General features: G+C 43.0%; 3 protein-coding genes across 3 annotated transcripts; 2 read left to right on the top strand and 1 right to left on the bottom strand.

Moving 5' to 3' along the window:
• Nucleotides 1-84: 84 nt before the first annotated feature.
• Nucleotides 85-13839, bottom strand: trim46b (tripartite motif containing 46b). The gene is made up of 12 exons (XM_061093171.1): nucleotides 13768-13839; nucleotides 10815-11076; nucleotides 10428-10617; nucleotides 9711-9909; nucleotides 8711-8857; nucleotides 8361-8456; nucleotides 7273-7526; nucleotides 6266-6387; nucleotides 5245-5583; nucleotides 1226-1455; nucleotides 1026-1093; nucleotides 85-532 (listed from the first exon to the last, which is right to left on the bottom strand). The coding sequence occupies exons 1-12, from the start codon at nucleotides 13825-13827 to the stop codon at nucleotides 85-87; spliced, it is 2415 nt and encodes an 804-aa protein (XP_060949154.1). The 5' UTR covers nucleotides 13828-13839.
• A 2484-nt stretch (nucleotides 13840-16323) lies between these two features.
• s100a10a (S100 calcium binding protein A10a) lies at nucleotides 16324-17859 on the top strand. The gene is made up of 3 exons (XM_061092843.1): nucleotides 16324-16413; nucleotides 17351-17512; nucleotides 17610-17859. The coding sequence occupies exons 2-3, from the start codon at nucleotides 17372-17374 to the stop codon at nucleotides 17769-17771; spliced, it is 303 nt and encodes a 100-aa protein (XP_060948826.1). The 5' UTR covers nucleotides 16324-16413; nucleotides 17351-17371; the 3' UTR covers nucleotides 17772-17859.
• A 4389-nt stretch (nucleotides 17860-22248) lies between these two features.
• LOC133026199 (ictacalcin-like) lies at nucleotides 22249-24025 on the top strand. Its single transcript, XM_061093067.1, has 3 exons — nucleotides 22249-22306; nucleotides 23420-23565; nucleotides 23693-24025. Exons 2-3 carry the CDS (start codon nucleotides 23428-23430, stop codon nucleotides 23837-23839), a joined length of 285 nt encoding a protein of 94 aa, XP_060949050.1. The 5' UTR covers nucleotides 22249-22306; nucleotides 23420-23427; the 3' UTR covers nucleotides 23840-24025.
• Nucleotides 24026-24269: the final 244 nt, after the last annotated feature.

Below are 24269 nucleotides of genomic sequence, written 5' to 3'. Positions count from 1 at the left end.
GTCTAACCTTCCGCTCTAGCTGAGTAAATACTTCACAATTACCAATTACATTCCAAATAACCATATATGACCTCAGATCAGGCATCAATTGTTGTTTAAGGTGGGCACGCGGGGTTGGATGGTCACCCTTCTGACCGGCGTCTGATCTGCGCTGCGATTGGCCACCAGCTCCTGCAGCTGCAAGGCCCCTCCCCCAATGAAACAGAACGCTGGACACACCGGGCCGGAGCAGTCCACGTGCCCCTCCCACAGGGGGCGCAGGGAGTGGGCGTCGTAGAAGGTGACGCGGCCCTTCTCAAAGTCAAGGCACACGCCCAGCCGGGGGGGCAGCGGGTAGGTGAGGCCCGTGGGTGAAGAGGGGCTGTTGCCGTTGGTGATGGGGTCTCGGTTACCGCTGCCGTGGTTGTTGTGGTGGTGGTAGCTGTGCTGGGGCAGGTAGATCTTACCCATCCCCATGGTGAGGAAGCAGAAGGGGGGGGCGGAGTCCAAGGCGTCCTCGGCTCCGCTGTCATGACCACTGTCCGGGTCGTAGCTGCAGAGGAACAGATAAGACTTGGTCTCCTTTATACAAACATCTCTGTCAGGTTGGCTTTCACATGACCACTGTACCACTTGTCGAGCAGAAGATGGATGATTCAAACATTTATCAAGTATTGTGATCTTTGTATTTTGATTTTTTTGGTCATTTGTTTTTACTATGTGACCTGGGTTGATGGGAGCAGTGTTCTTTGCAGTCTCTAGCTGGATTATTAGTTATTGTGACAATCTAATAAACTAAAGATCAGTTTCAAACCAATTTATAATCCTATTTGTTCCTTTATCTCCCACTAAAACACAAATGTGATTTTACTTTACACCAAATTATAATTTTAATGTCTCCAAATCATCCAAGCTACTCCTCACTTCACTTTCCACATGATACAGAAAAGAGACGACACCTCCACTGGGATTGACTGGACTATAACATTCTGCTCTTTCCTTTCCTTGTGTTCATTATTCAGCATTTCATATTACGGTTTACTCACCGTGGACTGGCCATGTCTTGAGGGAGGTGAAACCACTCCTGCAGTTTGGATTCCAAACCAACTCCCACCTGTTCATGAGAGAAAATCAATCAATCAATCAATTGGATATTCATAATTTATTCGTTTTTTGGGACATTTTCACATAACTGATCACTAAAACATTCATGAACATGTCAAATATTCAACTAGAATTTACTAACCTTCACTAAGTAAGAGCCCGGCTCCACTGAGCACGCCCAGTAGTGACGCCCCTGCGTGATCGCCACATCCCCGACCAGAAGGTCCGAGGTCAGGTGACAGGAAGTGAGGGCTTGGTCAGCGGCCTGCAGCAGAGAGAGGCCGGGGACGCTCCGAGCCCCCCGCTGCTCTTTACTGACCACCAGCCGGTCGGCATGGAGACCCCAACGGGAATCCAGATAGAAGTTGAGCACTGTGATGGGGGGACGCCACAGAAACAGGAGAGAAGGGAAGAAGACGTGAGGTCAAAGAGAAGACACAGGTGCATTCAGAAAGGAGGTTCAGGAGGCAGTGGAGGGAAAGTGCTGCGGATTCACAGTCAGGAAGCAGCGAGGAGAAAGGAGGAGAATAATAAACGATTGAGAGGAAAGAACATCGACTGTAAATAAAGAGAGAGACGACACGACCGATCCTCAAAAGTAAAGCTACGTCACCTAGATCACTCCAGGATGTAGAGTCCTGCACCGGGTGGAATAACTAGGGTTGCAAAGGGGTGGAAAACTTCCGGTAAATTCCCGGAAACTTTCCAGAAACTTTCCATGGGAAGTTTAGCTCGGGAATTTTGGGAATTTTGAAAAAAAAAAAAAAAAACGCTAATTAAACGCTGACCAATAAAAACATCATTCAAAACTCTATTTTAAAGATGTATGGAAAGCAGCACACGCTGCAGGTTGAGTTTCAACCCTCAACTGTGCATTCTTCCATCACATGCACAGATAGTTCCCAGCATCCTTCACTCTACAGCAGGGCTATTGAGGCCTGCTGTAGTGTGCAGGACTAGTCAGGTAAGTTTCAATGATATTACTGGGGAAAAGATATTAGCATGCTGATTGAGGATTGTTCATCTGTTCATCTAGCCTATTTCCATTCATTTATCCATCAATTGTAAAATATTTTCACAGACGATTCCAATTGTTTGGCTAACTATTTATATCTCTGGCATTGCATTAGTGTTTTTTTACAAACTTTTTTCTCATCTTATTCTACAGAACAATGCCACATGCACTCTCTCATGTGTGGAGACATTTCATCCCATCCAATGTAGAAGGAAAGGCTGTGTACATTTGCAAATACTGTGCAAAGACCTATGTTAAGAATGACACAAAGATGCAGAAGCGTATAGTCAAGTGGCCAAAGTTTCCTCAGGGCTCAAATCAGCCTATGACAAAACAAAATGTTTATATTCATATGTCTGTATATGACAAGGTAAATACAGTTAGTATAAATTACCCATAACATTTCCAGTTTATTCCCGTATATTCCTGTTTATTCCCGTTAATTCCTGTTAATTCCGGTATATTCCCGTTAATTCCCATGGAAAGTTTCCGACTTTGAATATTCCCGGAATTTTGCAACCCTAGGAGTAACCCTCTTTTTTTTTTTTTTTTATTCTTTCTACCTCAATATTTTTTATTTTATTCTATTGTATTGTATTTAATTGTATTCAAATATACCGGCTGCTATGACAACTTAATTTCGCTTCGGGGATGAATAAAGTACTCTATCTATCTATCTATCTATCTAACCCACAGAAAAGTGGTGTAATGGGTAAGAAATATATCTGTTTAAATTCATGGGTACGTGAAAAAAAAAATCCAAACCGAAGTGTGTGTTTTTCAGAAGAAATCCGAAATGCTCAAATGACACTTCTTACAGCGAACGAGCTTCTACATAAAAATGGATGATATAAAGACTTTTACTTTCCCGAGAAAGCAAAAAAACAAAAGATTTCAAAACTGTATCCGGGATATATTATCTTGATTTCTGTACAACGAGAGGAAACAGAGGCGCGTCGTCCATCTCTATTTACAGCCAATGGGAGAGGAGAGAGGAAACTGGGAGCAGGCATGCACGTCCTCCCACCAGCACTGCAAGAGACAAGCACACTGACCTATACACTGATGACTCAGGGAAATAAAACAGAGAAGGTAACGCAAAGAAACAGCACTCTCCTTCAACAGAGAGGTGGAGTTTAAGGAGGGAACATTCGCAACAGCAGGAAGGAAACACATGGCCTCGGAACACAGAGACGGGAGGAATTCAACAACTTCAACATTTAAAAAATCCCTGGATCTCAATCCGATCCACGTTGTTAAGACCCAGGATCTTAACAACGTGCAAACCTCATCATCAGTGATCGCACAGATCTCGTTATCGGGAGAGAGAGGGGTGAGTGGGCGGAGGATGCATGATGGGATGACCACAAACAGAGAGGAGAGGAGCAGAGAATCATGGGGGGGGGTTGAGGGACATGAATGCACTTCTTACGTTCCATAGGAGGCGTGTAGGTTGGCAGCGTGGATGTAGCGAAGAAGAAGATGACAAGAACAAAGCTGTGAGATGGAAGTGAAGCGTGAGAGAGAGATGAGGGAACAGAGAGTAAGAAAGTGAGGAGATGTGAGGACAGGTGGGGGAACAACTGAAAAAGAAGATGGGGATGGGTAGAAAAGAAAGAGAATTATGAATTATTAAGAGCTTCACAATGCTTCTTATTGTGACTGGTAAATAATTGCAGGTGTGAGGAGATGAATGGCTCCTGGATGACAGCGACTGAAGCTCCGCTGTGTGGATATCTCTCTCTCTTTTTTTTTTCCGGAGCTCTCATACACTTTGATTTGAGTGGTTTCACGTCATCAACCGGAAATAACAGAAGATTCCTCCATATTTGTTTTGGAAGATGCAGGTGAAGAGTGAATCTTCTGACGTTGAGGGGAAATCATAGTTCATACCAACTTTTTAGGTCCATCTTTCAAAAAAGTTCACAAAATGAAATACAAAACTACTTAAAAATAAATCCATTGAGGTAATAAACAAGTGCAATGAAATTAATGAAAACAAAGTTATTATTTAACAGACCCAAGCTGTAATCATCCATGACATTTTACTTATGGACTTTAACTTACCAAACTTTTGTTTGTAGTTCTTTTCAAACAGAGACTACATTTCCCTTGAGGAATGAGAGGATTCAGGTGAACCAGGCTCTTTGTTGGCCTCATGTGTTGCTGCTTCTGAAACCTGTCCCATGTGTGGAAGATTTCTAGCACGTAAATGACAAAGAAGCTACTCTATACCCACAATATTCATAACTTTTTAAGTTGTAATTGTAATTATTCGACTTCATTCTTTCAAGTTCTTTCCAACTTCCAGCACCTTCATTTCTCCTGAAGACAGGTTATAGAAATATTGTTTTATTTGTGTAAAAGTGCAAAGTGATACCCTTAAACCTGGTGAACTGTCGGATTCAGAAAAAACTAAATGAAATTGTGCGATTTTCCGCTGCAGATGAATACTTGGTAAACTTGTGAGTTTTAAAGGGAGCAGGACAACATAATGTGAGTTGGATTGACACTTTATAATATCCTGTGATCATGGCTTTTAATAGTTTAAGCAAAGACACTGTCAATATTTGTATCAGTTCAATTTTGGTTAAGGTCTTTGGTTTAGGAGTTAAGTTTATTATAATTGGTATTACTAAATAAAAGAGTCAATTATGAAGAGTTATTATGTTGTTTTAGTTACTTAAACTTACCAAACTTTTGTTTGTAGTTCTTTTGAAACAGAGACTACATTTCCCTTGAGGAATGAGAGGATTCAGGTGAACCAGGCTGTTTGTTGGCCTCATGTGTTGCTGCTTCTGAAACCTGTCCCATGTGTGGAAGATTTCTAGCACGTAAATGACAAAGAAGCTACTCTATACACACCCAACATTCATGACTTTTTAAGTTGTAATTGTAATTATTCGACTTCATAATGTACGAATCCTTCTACTCTTTATTATTTTGCTTTTTCTTTTCCCATCAATATTTCATGTCTAAAAGTGCTCTTCACATCTTGTTACCAGGGGAACTGAGAAACTAGGGCAGAGTGTGACCTCTTGTTGTACCCGTCTGTGCGTTGGGTGCGGCCTCCCCTGTGGCAAAGTCAAACTCTTTCTGTCAACTTGTTAAAGAGGCTGACAGAGAGGATCAATGTTCACGCTCACCTGGAGCAGGGGGGGTGTGCAGGTAAACCTCCTCGCTGTACTCCCCGTATCCCGCCTTGTTGCAGCCTCTCACGCGCAGCACGTACACGCTGTCCATCTCCAGCCTGTCGATCACGGCGCTGGTCCCGCTCACTTCGTCCATTCGCTGCCAGCCCCAGCGGGCGGCGGACAGCCCTCCTCTGATCCCGCCTCGGGACGCCCCCCCCGGCACCACGCCCCGGCGCCGGTACTCCACGGAGAAGTGCCAGGCCGGCGCCGAGTCTTGGGGCAGCCGCCAGCACAGAAAGAGCTGGTCGTAGGCCAAGGTGCGCTGGGTGTCAATCACTGGAGCCACGGGCGCTGTGATAAGCACATTGAGTCTCTGTTAGTAAAAACGCTCAAATAAAAGTGTCAGAGTTGTACAACCAGCTTCATTTTTATCACATTCTCTCACTATATTTTACGGCATTCCAGCTTTATTACACAGAGTGAGGCTACACCCATACTACTACTTTTTTTAATTTGAAAAACTAAAATGATCTCTATCAGAGTGACTGCTGTGGCTCCACATGATTTAACATCAATAATAAAGCGCCTGAACATGCATATCACGTGACCAATGGGCATGTGTGTACCGGCGTACAGAGGAAATGCTCAAATAATAGCTCGTAACATTTAACAGTAACATTGTAAAATGCAGAATGTAGGTCAAATGTGACTAATCTAATCTAAAAGACCCAATCAGCGTGTGGTTGTGAGCGTCTACGTCATCGTTTCCAAACTTTTCCGTTTCCGCCCGTTCAGATTAAAACGCTTCCTGGTGTTTTCAAACTAAAACGAGCCCAGCAGCTTTTCCAAAGGTCTCGGTTTTGCAATCTCTAAAACTGCAAAGTGCAGACGCCAGGGGTGTTCGTAGCAGAGCTGATGCTATTTCAAACACAAACATCAGGACGTCATTAAAAGCTCGTCTCTCCCTCCGTCTCTGCCTCTTCACTCGCTTCTTTTATATCTTGTCTCCTTCCCGGCCCACTCCCCTCCTCACCCTGGATGAAGTTCAGCTCCGTCAGCAGTTTGAGTTCTTTGGAGACGTCCAGCTGGAAGTGTCTGAATGACGGATCAGCAGCCAGGCTGAAATGCTGGAGATTCTCAATAGCTTTGCTCAACCTGGTGCAGAGGGAAACAGGGGGGGGGGGCAGTGTTAGAAGAATAAAGGAGGATGTTCACATGATGCTTCCATCAGGCTGTGTGGGAGGGAGACAGATTGATAAGGAGGCAGTGGAGTAGGATTCTTTTTACAAGATAAGGCTGGCGTCATTCTGTATTTATCTCAACATTATCAAATTTCATAAAATAACCCAACACATAAATATTTCTCTCAGTTCTTTCTAACTTCCAGCACCTTCATTTCTCCTGAAGACAGGTTATAGAAATATGGTTTTGTTTGTGTAAAAGTACAAAGTGTTTCCTTTAAACCGGGTGAACTGTCGGGTTCAGAAAAAACAAAACAACAAACAAAAGTAAATTGTCCTATTTTCCGCTGCGGATAAATACTTGGTGTACTATGAGTTTTAAAGGGAACAGGACAACATAAGTTGGATTGACACTTAATAATATCCTGTGTTCATGGCTTTTAATAGTTGTAGCAAAAAAACTTTGGATACACTGGCAATATTTTCATCAATTCAATTTTGGTTTAGGTCTTTGGTTTAGGAGTTAAGTTTATTACAATTGGTATTACTAAATAATACATGTAACTAAAATAGTCAATTATGAAGAGTTATTATGTTGTTTTTGATTTTGCTAAATTTTATTCTACTTATTTATTAATTTAATAAAAGACGGTGGAAAACATTTTACAAGACAAAAATGTAGCAAATAGTTGCATTAACACCTTAAGCAGAAAATCCCCTGTTTCCCTCCTCTTTCCTACATTTCCTGTATCTCTGCACTTTCCGTTATCAGGAACACTTTCACAAAACAAGACATAAATGATCCAAGGACTGATCAATCAAGACAGAGAGCAACGCCAAAGATAAACAAATGGAGGACCTGTTATGAGTCTGGCGAGCAGCCTGCACAAAGCAGGGCTGGTCCGACTCCTTCAGGAGCTCCTGGGTGAACGCCATGAGCCCGGCGTGTTCCATCAGACCCCGCCTCTCCGCCACTTGAGCCGACAGCGCCTCGCCTCGTTTCTGCCGGGCCGTCTCCAGAGCCTGGGTGAGGGAAGCGTGGCGCTCAGCCAGGGCGGCGGTCAGATCCCTGATGCTCTGAGCCAGCTGCTCTCGGGCCGACACGCTGTTTACCTGGTGATGGATGACACAGACGGACGGAGCTCAAGCGTCTGAGGACGGTAACAGCCAGCGGATAATAACTGATGCACTTTGAGTGATGTTGATTCATTCGAGGCTTTTATCTGTGAGAAGATTCGGCGAAACATTCAGTGTTTGAAGTGAACAGGAACAGATGAAATGAATTATCTCTGCCGAGGAGGGTTGTGTTTCCACCGCTCCACGTTAGTTTGTTTGATGGCTGTTTAGTTTTATGTTTGTCACGATGACATGAAACCAGCTGAATGGATTCCCACGAAACTTGGTGGAAAGATTGAAAATCTGCGTCATGAAAGTTTGGCACAAATGTGGACTGATGGGTCAACCAGACATGAGCAAGTTAGGATGTTGTTTTTGACATTTTCACCCATTTTCCAAAGGGAATATTTCATGGATCTTAATGAAAATCATCAGGCCTGTTTTGGGAACTATGGTGATTGGTATGATTTATGTGAGTGTGTAATTTGATGTAGCTTGATTGAATCTAAGGGGGCTGCTGGGCCTTGGGGGAGGTTTGTGACAAATAATCTAGTTTGCTTGTTTGTCAGTTAAAGGGATTACTCAAAAACTACTGAACCAAATCAGGAAGGCATCAAATTAAGAGTCCATGTGGGTTAAAAGAAAACCTGAAGATCAAGGCTTTTTTATTTTGTGATGATCTGTCCAAGTTACTGAAAGTTTGTTTGACACTAAAGGGTGACTGGTGTAAATCAACAGACAGGAACCTCTGTAATTTGTGTAGATTTGTCTGATGACTGGTGTCACGTCCACATTCATCAACATTTGGTCAGCCCGATAAGTATTAATCACCTCGGTCTGGGTGATGCCGCTCTCCAGCTGGGTAATCTGAGCCAGAACTGTGTCCTGGTTGGACAGAATGTAGTTCATCTCTTTTGTAATCTTCTCCTGTAAAACGACAAGTACACAGCAGACAGCTTAATTGTCACAAACATCATTACAAAAACTCTGCATTGAACTATGTGCTTCACTGATCTACAATCTCTGATCTCTGCTGTTTGTCTCTGATACACTGAAACCTGCAAAGATTTTCCTATGGTTCATTCATATGATCACAAACTCTACTTACTTTTATTCATGCGTTTTGTTTTGTTTATTGTTGCAGGATATTGAGTGAAACCGAGTGGGGTTGAGAGTGGTACCTTCAGGGCTTGGTAGGCCTGGACCACGGGGAGCACTTTGTGTCCGGTGTGGACGCGGCGCAGTTTGCAGAGAGGACAGAGCAGCCGCTGACACGTCCGACAGTAGAAGTGCAGCTTCTCCTGGTCGTGCTCCGGACAAGTCAGAACCTGAGGAGGAGGAGAGACGAGTTAAACGTGCACGAATGCTGCATGCTTTGCTGATGTTAAATTGCCTAATAATAATAATATTGATAATGATAATGACACTTTATCAACTACACAGTCGTCTACATCTATAAAAACCTAAGTATAGGGACATTTTATAATGAATAAAGTTATTAGTTCTAACTAGGGCTGGGCAACGATTAAAAGTTTTAATCGCGATTAATCGCATGATTTCCCTGATTAATCACGATTAATCGCATTTGTATACGCAAAATCCAATAATGAATTAAAAAGTAGTGTATAGCGCAATTTTATTTTCAATGTTCTGCCATTTGAACGAAAGTGCCATAACATTTGTTGTGCAAACACTTTTAACATCAGCATTTAATACAGTAGCAGTTAAATAAAATATTCAGTGTAAATCTCAACTTAACAATGTTATCAAAGCAAATACAAAATTAAAGCTCAATGCCACTGCCAGGGCATTAATGTTATCCTCTTCGTTATGAAAAATGTGTACTCCTCCCTGCATCTAACATAGTCTGCCGAAGCCTCGCTCCACTCGCTGTTTCGTTGAATGATTTGCTGATATCAACTGTGTGTTTTGTATTTAGGTGATATTTTAGACTGGAAGTACTCCGGTGATAAGAAAATTCACCTTGGCAGTGTCTACAAATTACTTTGGTTCTGTCGTCACTCATCACTTGAGTTTACTCGATTAAAACGAGTTAACTTGCCCAGCCCTAGTTCTAACCTTTGTAAAGAGGCCATTTCAGATTGCTTTTTGTATTGTAAAATAAAATGTCTCTCATCCCATTATTCATGGGGATGAACAGCGAGTCCCTCCCTGTCTAACCTTTGGTCTGAAGTTGAGTGTGGGCTGGATGTGCTCGTGCTGGGCCCGCGGCGTCCCCCATGGGTGATACAGCTTGAAGCACTCGTTGCAGAAATTGGACCTGCAGTCTGCGCAGCCCTTGGTGGCCTCCAGAGCCTGAGGAGGTTTACAGAACTGGCACATCACGGCCACGCTGCCCAGGCTCACTGTGTGTCGGTACCTGGTGGAGGAAGAAACAACACACATATTCTTTGAATCTTTAGCCATGCAGCTGTGATTACATGACTTATTTCATCAGGAGAGGACTGCTAAACACATTTTTGGAAACAAAAACTGCAAAAGAGCATAAAATTGAAATGTTGCATGAGGAAAGATTTGGGAAAAGCCAAATGTAATGTTGTGAAAATGTATAACACGAGAGGGCAAAATGTCCAGTGTGAAAGAACGAGACGAGAGTATTGAATGGGTGATAAAGTGATCACAAAGCTACAAGACAGGGGAAATGCACAGTCAGCGGGTTTAGCTACAGTGGGTTGCAGTGCATGCTCTGCAGGATCAATGAACAACTCAGCTCAGGACTGATCTCACACCTTCTGGTGTTTGGACCAAGTCGTCTTTTCATTTGGCCCGAACATCATCAGCACTGTCAACACCCCTGTGTGTGTGTGTGTGTGTGTGTGTGTGTGTGTGTGTGTGTGCGTGTGTGTATGTGTGTGTGTGTCTGTGTGTGCTACCCACCTCTCAACTATACGCTCCAAAGTGAGGTTGCGCAGACAGTCGGTGAGACCCTTCTCTCCCAGCTCCACGTCCCGGCCGCAGGGGACACAGGGGAACATCATCACCAGGGCCGGGCCCTCCTTGCGGCGACGCCCCCCAGGCGTCCCGTATCCCGGAGACCGAGGCATGGAGGGCGACGGCGGGTGGGGACCTTAATCCAAGAATAGGGAAAGCAAGTTATGAGCAGAGGCAGACAGGAAATGACAGAAAATGATGTTTTCCCTGGTTTGACCAACAAACACTTAATGCAGCTTAAAAATCAATGCCTTCACACCAACAAATTCTTTTTAATAGCATGGGTTAGAATGTTTTATCTACCCCAAGGTTCAGATTTCTCTGTGACCTCACCTGATCGCAGCACGCGGTCGATGGGTCGCTGCTCAGCTTTAGGCGCAGGCCGGCGTGCCTGGCGGGGCGAGCGGGTGTTGGGTGTGGAGGCCGGGGAGTTGGGCTCTGGGGGAAGCTCTGGAGGCGGGTAGCCACTTGCCACCAGGACCTCGGAGGCACACATGAGGCAGACGCTGTGCTGGCATGGCAGGACCACGGGCTGCTTGACGATGCTCTTACACACGGAGCAGTGCAGCTCGTGCTCCAGGCTCCTCATGTTAGACTGTGGGAGGAAAAGAGGAGACAAAGTTAGACTACCTCCTATGCAAATGTCGGTTGAGTGCATACCTCCATAAGAGTCCCCTTAAATTAAATTAGGCTACACCAAAGTGCACACACAGATATCAGTCCTTTTAATATGCCAGTTTTTTTTTATCTAGCAATATGCCCTGGGAAATTGGTGATTTTAATCTGAATCCCTCTAATTAAAGAATATTCAGGCACTGAAAGCCAAGAACTCGAAGGTTTTTGAGCTCAACAGAACAAGAAAAGTACAGAGATCCCTATCCAGCCTACTTACAGCTGAACTACAGATTCAGGGTCAAAGAAAGAGATAAATTGAGAGAGAGGGACTGGGCAAAGGGAAAACGTGTGTCGGACAAGTTGACAGCAGGCATCAGACTTCTTAAATATAGATAAAGTCGTTAATTATTCAACCACTGCACACAGTCCATCCCTTCCATCACCCCATTTCAACATCAGTATAGTTGTTTTTTTTATCCTATCTTTCTTTAAGAGCTTGGTCTTTCAGTTTGAGACCAGGATTTATTGACTTCACGTTTCGGATTCTGTAAAGTTCTCACTGAAAACCTCAGTTACACTCTGCTTGTGCTTAGATTTCCTCTGAAAATACAAAACGTCTGAGTGCAAGCGCTCAGTTTGAGCACAAGCAGAGCAGATCTGAGCACAAGCAGGTGCCATGTGAGTGCAAGCACGGGGATTTGAGCAGCATTACAAAATCTGAATCGATAAGTCCTCCTCTCCAACTGAAAGACACACAAACAGAGATCTCATCCTCAGCTCTGTTCATGCTCGGTTGATTGTAAAGATGATTCAATGTATTATCATGAAACAGGACATTAATCAGTTAGCACAGTTTGATGATGGTGAGTTATAGTTTCTTCTTTACCTCAATGCTGAACCAGCGCCTTCCTTTTATGTAACCACAGGGGTCAGAGCTGATGGGACGAGTCACAGGCTGCAACTCCAGAGCAGCTAGCGTGTCCCTGTCCCGCTCAAGGACACGGGTTTGACAGGAGAGGACACAGTGGCTGTTGCAGAAGCCTGTGACTCCACAACTACAACTTCTGTATGTCACAGAGAAACAACATGGGGAAACCACTCAAATTTCTCAGAGTGTGCATTCAGATGTTGTGTTGAGCCAGTATTTCCCCAGTGCAGCATGAGGAGTAAGTTATATTTCTTATCGATTTTTTGTTGGTTTGACATATTGGTTTATTTTGTGACACACAACCTCAACGTGAAACCAAAACTGTTGCAGCACCTCTGACACAATGAGTTGACTTCAGCAACCGGGGATGAGACAAAGTGACAGACTGTGCTGCAGAGGGGATTTGGAGATTCTGTCACTGGTGTGATGTGAAGTGAAGTGATGTGATGCAGCATCAGCAACACAAACCACCACTGGCTCTGCAGAATCAGGATAATGTGCACGGGATCATGCACAGCAAAATCGCTGCAGGTCCATTTTAGAAGGAGAAGAACTCACACCTAATGCAGCAGAACGATGAGACTGACACACACAAGGTAATTGAACAAACAAGCAATGTCTTCCCAGTTTACATAGGCCCCCAATTCACTAATCCAGTTTCCCAGTGGGGCTGCATGAGGCTGCTCCCTCTGTGTCATTCTCCAATGTCAACTCCGGCCTGTCTTCTTCCTCCTCCTGTCGCACATTCAGGCGACATCTGCACCTCCAGCTAAACTGTGAACACCACCGAGCACCGCAGGCCCGAGTCATGAGTCTGGAACCCGGGTGATGGAGGACCTGCTAAAACCGCATCGCAGGGACCAGAGCATCCTTACCTTCACCTGGAATCTGGGCGCCATGGCAGCGGAGGAGACTACGTGCACGTTTCCCCAGCATCAAGAGAGAGAGCGCTGCCTCTTGGATGAGAAAATAGGGGAGGGGAGGGGTTTTTAGCCTCCCCCTCCTCCTCCTGCCTCCCTCCCTCCCTCCCGGTGAAAGCAGCGGCAGGAAGAGAAGCTGCTATGGTGCATGTGCCTGAGTGGAAACCTGTAGTCGACCCCAGCACACACCACCTCTGCCAATTATTCATATCACTTCACCTAATAACGACCGATGCTTAACGCACTAATCCACACACACACACACACACACACACACGTCTCCTCCCTTCCTGCATCAGCACCAGCAGCTAAAGTCTCCTGCATCCCGTCTCCATGGAAACGAGCATCCAGAAGCAAAGAAGGGAAAAAAAACTAAAAACCTGTGATTTCAAGTCTGCTTTTTTAACTTATTTATTAATAATATGACATCAAATCCCCCTCGTATATCGTATATCACAGAGAGCAGAGGATTGTCGCTCGCAGACTGAAAGAGACGCTCCGTGCAGGACCTCCATTACACCAGGAAACACCACCATTCATTTTCTACACCAAGAATATGGGATAGCCAGAATATAAGTCGGTATTTATCAAAGCCTATTCCGTTTGTGTTTACCATGTCTTTGTTCCGGGTGCAGAATTAAAAGAAATAGCCGGAATATAGGCCCTTTTTTCCGGAACGTAAAACCCGGAGACGTTGCATCCACACACCGTTAAAGCCGATCTCCGTGGAAAAATACAGGAAGAAGCCATTATAACCATAAAGGTCTATTTTCAATGTGTAGTATATGAACAGCCACAACAGAGAAAACACGTTTTTACTCACACTGATGCGAACCAAAGCTTCCATCGTCGACGCGACTGTTTTTAAATCCATCTCTGCCATTTTAAGAAAACAGCTCCCCCGTTTTCATCACCTGGATACAAACCGAGTCGTATCTAGGCCACAGGCCATGAGGAACATATTAATAACTCCAGAAATGTGCAGCTTTGATCCGCTAGATAATACGGATCGGTCGGTTTATCCATCTTTACCCATTTTTACGCACACGGGGTAAAAAAAACCATCAAGTTCTGGGAATAAAAAATATAGAGAAAAGGCGCAGATGGATATTTGTGATGTGAATGTCAGTGTGAGTCCACGCTGAATATGAACAGATGCCTGTAGCTGTGTTCCTCACCCAGACATCCCGCCCCCCACCCTTAGCATCCCGCACCGGATGCCTTCAAATGATGTGGCACACACACACACACACACACACACACACACAGAGACACACACACACACACACACACACAGCAGGGTGATAGATTGATGTCATCGGATGGGAGAAGCGATCTGAGTCCTTCATCAGAGAGGAAACGTGGATCTCCAGGCAGAATGTAACACAAACCGACATCAGATTCTAGTGATTCACAGGCTGCATGGAGGCAGAAGAGAGGCTACAGCTCCACTAACATGTTCCAGGTGATGTGGAACAATAGTAACTCACATTTTTGCTTCTATCTGGTGAACCTGAGCCCTGGCTGTACGGTTGGTTTGATTGATCTTACCTGAAGCTATTCAGGTTTCAAAGCCAGAAACCTGGTTTTGGAAAGAAATCTGTTCTGGGTTGAGAAGAAGCACAAGACTCTGGACAGCACATTGTGATTTTATTGATGTATTGTATAATAGTGACAGGTAGAAGCTATTCCAACAACTTGATGTACTTTTGGATTGTTTGATCTTTGACAATGCGTCATATTATATAAACTGATCATATGCATCAAAAAGTCAGACTCTGAGATTCAGTAAATGGAAAAAGTAAATGTTCTAGTAGAAGTATGAAGCTTCAAATGTACCTAAATATTTAAGTACAATACATGAGGAAAACTCCAAACTCTGTAACAACAACAAGTTAACAAGTTAATTTTTGTTGTGTTCTGGTAATAATAATAATCTGTGTGTGTAGCCAGTTGTGTTTATTATGCATGCAGACCAGCAAGTGTAATACCGGTCAATTCCACATGGCGGTGCACATAGGGCTCAATCCAATTCAATCAATTACATTAGAAACGTATCGATAATTGCATATAAGACCCAGCATCACAATCTAATGCTCTAACAAGAAAATTATGGGACGGTTCTGTGTACAAGTATATACATATTGTTATATTACAGCTACAACACACAAATAATAGTACTTCAGTTTACACACATCAAATCCAATAGAAATCTGCCCCACTATCACTACACGTGCTCTTGACATTAAAAAACAAAGCAGATGAAGAACACTTGTAGCTTTTATATTCAAATATGCTCTTGTCTTTTCTCAAGGTTGACTCACAGTCAGGTTGTAATGTCATATTTTCACCACAAGATGACGCTCCACCAGAGAGTTGAACAGAATGAGTAAAACAAAGAAGAAATTGTACACGAAGTCCTCAAAACGAATATCCTTTTATTTCAACATCTTTGGACGATTTCTAAATTATTGTCGAAATGGGGGAGAATGTTCTGGAATGTAATTGGTTTATTTCCATCTCTTTTATTAGGGACAGTGTCAATAAAGTATATATAATATAACTAAAGCACCGAAGCAGCCTCCATCGATTCAGAAAACATAAAATTAATGAAAATTCCATCAGAATACGTAAATTTTCACCACTTTATAACATCTGCAAATTTTGGTAAGAATTTGAGCATGGTAAAGCCCTCAAAAAGCCAATTCATTTGCCTGAATAATAATAATCCTTACAATTTCAATAGGGCCTCACCTGACCATTGATCAGTGCTCGGGCCCTAAAAATTAAAATCATATCGATAATTGTCCAATATTAACATCTCTCATTGCAACATTCATAATAAATGTATTGTGTTCTGTTTTGGTGTGAATCCTTTGATCACATGTGTCATTAATCACTCACTTGAGGGACAATAGCTTCAGTTTAGTGACGTCCTCTCGTATTGTGTGTTAAAAAGCTGTTGATTGACTTTCCCACATTGTCTCCCACTCACTCCCCCACTCTTCTCTAATGATAAATCCACTTCTTTGATTATTCATTAGCTAAAACCCCAAGTTTACTCAATTACCTAATTTTATAAATCACACATTTTTATTAGAATATATGTGTATATGGTATATATTCTAAGTATATATACTTAGACACCCCAAAACAAACACATATGCCTAAAGCATTTCTCAAAGTAATCTTTTTGTATAAGAAGTAATAGAAGTTGCAGTAAGTAAAAGTGAGTAAATCTACACTGTTCTTAAGTGAGGACTTTGCTGTTTGTGTTGTCACCGCCCAACACTGTTACAGTCAGAGCGGACTGTTCATATCTGAGTCTGACTCAACCCCAGACTCACACACACACACACTCACACACCGCAGTCTGGGCGTCGCCTCACTATAAATTCATTGCTTGACTTTTTCCAAACTTCTGTACCTTCCCACCTCCTCTTGAGAGACCACGTCCCAGCTCTGCACGGTAAGATCCGACTCTGCTGCTCCTCTCTGAGCTCCGACGCTTTCAGAGGGTTTTAACAACAATGAAACGCCTGCAGGGACAGTTAGTTTGTGGAAGGAATGTGTTGCACTAGTTTTTTCGTATCCACCAGTCACAAGTTTTCTAAAGGGAAATATTTCCTGTCTGTGGAATTTTTGCTTAGCTTTTTTTTTATCCAGATTTCAACTCGGACTGACTTGTTTTTATTACGTTCAGGACTAATGCTATCTAAGAATATTATAAGATATGTATAAGATTCTTGCATGAGGCTAACACACTAAATTTATCTCCAGTTTGACTTTATTTGTCTCTAGTGAACACACTCCTTGTGGTTCCGTTAGTCCATCTACCCTAAGGGCATGGTTGGACTGAATCATTTTCTGCATCAAACTTCACATTTTTGGGGAGTTGGTGAATTCGATTTTTCTAAAATTCTTCGCTCCCATTCTCTTGCTTCTTTTTAACCGTTGAAACTCTCCAGAAACGAGACACAGTGATTTGTGTTTTCTTTCTTTTTAATCTTGTGTCAGCACCGCTGTGGTTATCCGAGCATTTTTCTAACAACTTAATAACAGGTCTTATCTCTGATGAGCATTACTCATGCAGTGGGAAGGGAGAGGGCAAAGTATTGTGCTTCTCCTTCATGCATCAAAACCAATGAAGCACTCCTTTTTTTCTCCACAGGACAGAGCAAAAAACAAAGAGTCAACAAATCCACACTTAGACAAGTTTAAATTTTACTTAATTCACTTTCCTCTCTGAGAGTCATTTGAGAAAGTTTAAGCTCAAACTATTTACTTTTCATTCAGCCGTCAGTCCCAAAGTTCCCTGAGGTCTTGTTTTAAGATTGGCCACTGAAGGTTCACTGTGTGACATCACCTGATCATCACTCACACTTTATTTCAACTTGTTTTTTCAGCCTAAAGACCCTTCAGCAACCATGCCTTCCGAACTGGAAACCGCGATGGAGTCACTCATCAAAGTGTTCCACCGTTACGCCTCAAAGGAAAAGAACACCACCACACTGAACCGGCGAGAGCTCAGAGAGTTGATGGAAAACGAGCTGTCCAACTTCCTCAAGGTGAGAGAGACGACCTGCGGTGTCCTAGATTCTAACGCATTCCTTTCTCGTCATATCCCTTCATTGCTGTTTTCTTGTTGAATCCCCCCCCCTCCAGAGTCAGAAGGACCCGGCTGCTGTCGACAAGATCATGAAGGACCTTGACACCAACGGCGACGGCCAGGTGGACTTTGAGGAGTTTGTGTCTCTGGTTGTCGGACTTTCCATCGCCTGCGAGCAGTGCTACCAGTCGCACATGTGCAAGAAGACCAAGAAGTAAAAGGGGGCGAGAGGAGAAGAAGCCACAAAGAGCATCTCAGTTTTTGTAAAGATAGTTTTGTCCATTAAATGTGCTGAAGAATTTCAAACCTCGTGTGTCTCCTGTGTGTTGATGTGTTTGTCTTTGATCTCTGAATATGAAGCCACGTGTCTCTTCTCAGTTTAAATAAATATATAAAAATGGACACTAAGCTGCGTTATAGCTCCTTCCCAACCCTTTGTTTTGTGTTGATTTCCCACCCGGGCGAATCTCATGACAGAGATCATCATGTACTTACACAGTGTATAGACAACACTGTGTGAGATGATGAAATTCCCACCTGTACTTTATGACTCCCACTGTATGAACGGGCAGACAGACCTCTCCCTCTCTGTTCGATAAAGCCCCCGCTTATCACCGCTCGGAGGAATCTGCAGAATGCTCTCGATGTGCCCACACCTCTCTGTGAAGGTGATGTCGTAACGTGATAAGACACATAAACAGAGAGATTAGGTGTCTTGGTGATAACTTAGTAAAAGTTTGCTGCGTTCTAGTTTGTACCATTCGAGCAGGACAAATGAAAGTGGAGCGTCTGAGTCACAGGGCGTCAGGATCACCACTCTGTTATTTTTTCCACCAAATTCTTTTCATTGTGTTCCATGTTGAAAGTTGTATAACACCAGAGAGAGGAACAGGAGAAAGCCCCCCCCTTCACGCCCCCACTCTCCCTGAGCTGCACCCTGACTCTGTTTGCTCTGAAATAAAGTCTTGCAGGCAGCACTTCTCCTCAGGCTGACGCCCACTGAGCTCCACCAATCAAATGCCTCCATGCCAGATGTGAAGGGGCTGGATTCCAGTTGATCACCTGCCAGTCAAGTAGGCAGACTTCCCACTGCCTGTGGAAGGCCTGCCTGTGAGGCAAAGCTCAGGGCATACAAAGTCCCATGAGTCTCATGAGCCTTCTGCACACATCCTTGGGCAGAGTCTGAGTTTGTGGCCGACCAATGTTCATGGTAACAGGGCAAACAGACACGTTGCTAGGCTACAACACACTGTACTTGTTTTCACTACCTCTTTGAGACCTTTTCCCGGTATAAACACTATTCTTGTGGGGACCAGCAGACCTGCAGCCTGGTCCCAATGAGGCAAAAGGTAATTTCCATGGTCCTGGTTGAGGTCAGGGGTGAGATGTGAACTGTTGGTAGGTTAAGGTTAGGGTTAGGCTGTCTACAATGAATAGAGATCAATGCAAAGTCCTAAAATGGAGAGCTTTTCAAACCAATATGTGTGTGTGTGTGTGTGTGTGTGTGTGTGTGTGTGTGTGTGTGTGTGTGTGTGTGTGTGTGTGTGTGTGTGTGTCTGTGTGTATGTGTGCAGTTTGTATTCAGCCCCCACTTTACACAAGCACCACGCCCATGTGACCCGTGAGCACAGAGCCGGGAATTCCTACTTTTGCTGAGTGTTTTCTCAATATCCCTCTTGTGCAGCTTCTCTATTCACAGCATTCACAGAAGTATGATTCACACAGTAGATATATATATATGCTGCGTGTTTATCGTGTTGCCTAAAACAACACAAGCATTATTTGATCAGATGAAATTACTTCTCGAAGCATGAAGCAAGAGACCAGGTGTTGAGCTGTGACGACAATGAACGGGGTGAAACTTGCTCCCTTAGTGAGGAGGACACTTACTAACACTGTGATGAAGACCTCTGTCACCTCATGATTAATGCTGCATCCGTTTCTCAAGTCGTTACTAGCGGAGACGTGTACTGATTTAAATTCCAAGATAAGCACACATTCACCAACCCATACCACACCTTGGTTGGATTTATGCAGACGGACGGAACAGCGCCTCTCAGTGGACATTCTGCACCAAGGCTCTGAACACATCAGTCCTGAATGTGAAGCTTGTGGCTGTTTCCATGGGATCTGTCATCTGACTTTTGTGATGGTGTAGCTTAAAAAATTGTTGGAGTGCGTCATCGTCTGTTTATCTGTTTCTCTTTTGCCGTTGCTTGGATGTGAGATAACAGAAACAGTATATTCACAGCTGAAAGGATATGAAAAACCTTGAGGATTATTATTATAATGACGGTATATTATCAATATGGCCCCACCTCCTATAGGATAAGTGGTATAGATAATGGAATTATTATTGTTATTGTTGTTGTTATTATTATTATAATTGCACAAACTCAGACAGGGCAGTTTCATGAATTGCAAGTAGATGTAAACAGTATATCTAAATGTTTAAACAAATATTATATATATACAGTATATATTTAAATTCGAACTCTAACAATTGTTTTTTTTTTGTCAAAATCTTCAGAGGAATTATCTTCTGGGAGGGCAGACTGCTGTGTGTCTGCTCCACCACTAGATTGTGTAATTGTGTGCCTAATTATTGGCCTTGGCTATTTGATCCGTTGTTAAATCCGCTGCAGCTGTATACTGTAAACAGTCTCATGTGAATCACAGCAGGAAATAATAAGGTCTGTGGTGTCCATGGAGACGCCTTCTCTATGTTATTGAGGAAGATGGGGGAGGAAGACGGAAGGAAGAAGTTTGACTGTTTCATTTCCACACAGTGAAAAAAAGTCGTGCAATGGAAAGACAAACCTCAGATTGTGTTGGCGCTACAAAGTCTGTTCGTAGAAAATATGAATGGTGGCCATCTATGAACTAAGTACTTTAATTTAAAGTTGTTAATTAGAGACCAGAGTAACAGCACCCTGTGCAAAGAGAAGAGCACACACAAACACACACACACACACACACAAACACACACACACACACACACACACACACACACACACACACACACACACACACACACACACACACACACACACACACACACACACACACACACAAACACACACACACACACACACAAACACACACACACACACACACACACACACACACACACACACACACACACACACATACACACACACACACACACACACACACACACACACACACACACACACACACACACACACACACACACAAACACACACACACACACACACAAACACACACACACACACACACACACACACACACACACACACACACACACACACACACACACACACACACACACACACATACACACACACACACACACACACACACACACAGAAGTAAACATACACACAGAGTTGCCAGTGTTGATTTTTGTGCTCTCTTCTTGCAGGTCTCTGCAGCATGATTCACTCGCGTCACGGACATAACTGTGAGTCACGGCCTCGACCACAAAATTGCAAGGAGGACTGGACCCACTAACGTTCGCAACAACCCAGGCTCACTGAGTCACCAGGCCTGACGGTTTTTATTCCAGAATCCTGTTTATCACAAACAATCCAATAAAGAAATAGCAGAAAAGGTCGTTATACACACAAAACACCAGGAATTAGTTGGAACAACATATAATTGAAATGTCTTGTAAAACAAAACTGTGAAAAACAATGCATTTGATTTAAAACTAACTTGCACAACTGCTTATTTCATAAAGCAGTCTTAAAATAAGGAAGAACCTTTTATATCGGCTTTTCTGCACAGAGATAATGTTTAGGACAACACTGCAAACTGAAAAACGAATATGTGCAGGTGAGGTCATGATTCAAGCGCTTTGTTGATAAGTAAATATAAAAATAATAGGTTCTTTGTAGGAAAATGTTCTTTCATTTTTTGTGTTTTTTGTCTCCTGACCTCCCTGGAATCTTCAGAAATATGTGTTTTCAAAGGTCAAGGATAAAAAGAATGAATAAAGAATGAACAGCAGCAAGCTGTAATGTTCCCAGTAACGAAAAGTTAATATTAAATCTATAACTCAAGTTTCAAGTTTATTGTCATATGTACGTTACCACACGGCAGCAGAAAGAACAATGCTATAAAAACATACATAAAGTAAAATATATGAAAAAGCTTTAGAAAATCGATATAAGATCTATTTAAATAAAATAAAAATAAAATTCCTCAAATGCATTCCACTAAAGAATATAAAAAACGTTTTCAGACTGTTGTATGAAGTTTTATTTTAGCTGTAATAAGCATTGACAAATACGTGCTTTGAAGAGAGTCAGCCTTTATGTTGCATCACACTGCTGCTCTTTATTCCACGGTCAGCTGTGCTAACCGCACTAATTTGAGATTCAAATGATGTTGAGATCAGAACATTGATGAAGTTACTGTGATAAACTACAATATACTTTTTATTTAGGCATTTCCTTCCTGAATGCACACATGATAGGCATATCTGTTGTTAACATAAGTAAAAATGATTCATATCAGTTTCCCTAACGATTGACATAAACAATCATCTGTTGATGATTTCCAAGCAACATTTGTTTCTAACAGAGAAGACGTGTCACAGGACACCAGGGGCGGAGGTGTGGTTGAGGAGGAGAGGAACCTTGTGGAGCACTGAGGGAGGGACGATGGGTGTGATGATGTATAAAGCCTCCTCTGCCTCCATTTCCTCATCACTCCAGCTGCTCTCAGACTGATCCTCACTCTCCAATCTCCGTAAACCTCAACCTCGGTGAGTAGAAAATCCAAACAAAGATCTTCTGATTGTTGTTTTGTTGGGTATTTGTGTGAAATGTCTAAAATCTATTAACTACCAGCTCCGTGAACACTTTTGAGCTTTGACTCCTCGTCATTACTTTGGAACGATGCAACAGACACGGCTCGTTTTGGCTTCAGTGGCAGTAACTTGGCTTCAAATGTTCTTTAACTGTTGCATGGCACATTCAGAACCTTGTTGCATTTCAGTTGCAAATGTTAGTTGCAACCAAATCAAACATCTGAGCAGGGGTGCAGTTTGTCTCCCTCCACACTTTCCATCTGTTTAAAAACCCTCTAATGCCACAAGCCCTTCCCTGGAGACAAAGCAGCACAGTGTGAGTCAGACCTGCAACCAGAACCGATTCTCTTGGGTTCATGGAGTCTGTGGAAAAAAACAAAACACTTTTCGGAAACAGATGTCCCACATCACCACAGGGACTTTAATCAAGTCTTAACCTGCTTCTTTACCCAGTTCAGCGTAGTAATCCGCAGAGAATCAACTGTTGCCATAACAATGTCCTGTGTCACTCGCCACAGATTCTGTGATAGAGACCAGTGACATCGGCAAATAAGTGTGGTTCGGCCCCTGGTGGAAACTCAGGGTTTATTTTTAGCCAGCCCCATGGAAAAGTCAGGGGAAAAACACTGGCAGAGACAAAAACAATGATGTCAACAAAGTAAATTAGCATGCATTCCATATCATTTATACATATAGATATATAGCCACTAATGTTGTAGCAGGAGGAGAAGGGAGAACTGGCATAATAGTGAAGCAGACTTTGGAAAAAGTATCTTAACTAAAACGTTCTGTTCATTTCCTGCATTCCTCTCCCCTCTGCCAACGCTCCCTCCAGCTATGGAAATAAAGAGCGCTCTCTGTTTGCAACCCAAATTTGATCACAATATCTCATGATCCAGTTTAATTTGCATGGGTGAAAGAGAACATCATCCTCTAGATGGAGCAACAGGAGCTTTGAATGAGATCAGGGTTCTCCTGTTTGGTCCGATCTGAGGACACATAATAATAATCTGAGCTGACAGTGCAATCAACACGCAGATATAACGTATTTCTTTCCTTTCAAAACAGGTGTCATCATGTCTGAAGTCCAGCAAGCCATGCTCCTACTCATCAGCGCCTTTCATAGATACTCTGGCAAAGAGGGGGACGACCTCTCCCTGAACAGGGGCGAGCTGAAAGATCTGCTTGAGAATGAACTCAAAGAAATGCTGGGGGTGAGTGATTTCTGAGAGTCCAGCGATAATCCTGTTTTATGACCAGTAGGGGGCGATACTGAGAATTTCACTACAGCTAATGTCTTCCAGAAGCAACATGTTTCCTGACGTTTATTCTCACCCGCAGAAATCCAATGACCAGGCCGCAATCGATCGCATCTTCAAGGAACTGGATGCAAACAAGGACAACAAAGTTGACTTCGCAGAGTATGTGGCGCTGGTGTGCAGCCTCACGCAGATGTGCCACGAGTTCTTCGTGACCAGGAAGAAGTAAGGACCCGAGCGCCACCTGGAGGCCAACACAGAGAGGTCCCTTTCTGTGAAAAAAGTTTCTCTAGCAAGCTGTTCTGATAAAAGAATAAATATTTAATACTGCTTGAAGGTACTTACGTGAAAAAAAATAATTCAAAAGTATGTCTTAATGCAAAATTAAATAAACGTTTCTTTTTCTTCTTTGAAACTCTGAGTTGTGAACTTTGTTACTGCGTGTGCTTATATTGGACGGTTGCACAAACAGGTCAGCGCCACAATCTGAGCAGGTTTTATGAGGTCTGAACTAAACACTTTCAGTCATTTTGTCTCCAAGTCTTTAACTCTTTAACTACAACTGGATTTACTTCAGTGTAGGAACAACACAAGCGTAGGAGACGACAGGAGGGATTTACAAAGACAAATGGGTGCAATGGTGAGTCAGTTTACAGGGA

The sequence above is a fragment of the Limanda limanda genome, chromosome 19 (assembly GCF_963576545.1).
Source record: "Limanda limanda chromosome 19, fLimLim1.1, whole genome shotgun sequence".
Taxonomy (NCBI): Eukaryota; Metazoa; Chordata; class Actinopteri; order Pleuronectiformes; family Pleuronectidae; genus Limanda; species Limanda limanda.
Note: the sequence above shows the minus strand (reverse complement) of the source record. Positions and strands in the feature narration are given on the sequence as shown.

Excerpts from the sequence above, each read along its gene's own strand:
- s100a10a (XM_061092843.1), top strand. The coding sequence starts at position 17,372 with ATGCCTTCCGAACTGGAAACCGCGATGGAGTCACTCATCAAAGTGTTC. Across the intron at positions 17,513-17,609 it reads AGCTGTCCAACTTCCTCAAG|AGTCAGAAGGACCCGGCTGC; the intron begins GTGAGAGAGACG and ends CCCCCCCTCCAG.
- trim46b (XM_061093171.1), bottom strand. The coding sequence starts at position 13,827 with ATGGCAGAGATGGATTTAAAAACAGTCGCGTCGACGATGGAAGCTTTG. Across the intron at positions 1,094-1,225 it reads CGGGCTCTTACTTAGTGAAG|GTGGGAGTTGGTTTGGAATC; the intron begins GTTAGTAAATTC and ends TCTCATGAACAG. Across the intron at positions 533-1,025 it reads CAAGACATGGCCAGTCCACG|CTACGACCCGGACAGTGGTC; the intron begins GTGAGTAAACCG and ends GTTCCTCTGCAG.
- LOC133026199 (XM_061093067.1), top strand. The coding sequence starts at position 23,428 with ATGTCTGAAGTCCAGCAAGCCATGCTCCTACTCATCAGCGCCTTTCAT. Across the intron at positions 23,566-23,692 it reads AACTCAAAGAAATGCTGGGG|AAATCCAATGACCAGGCCGC; the intron begins GTGAGTGATTTC and ends TCTCACCCGCAG.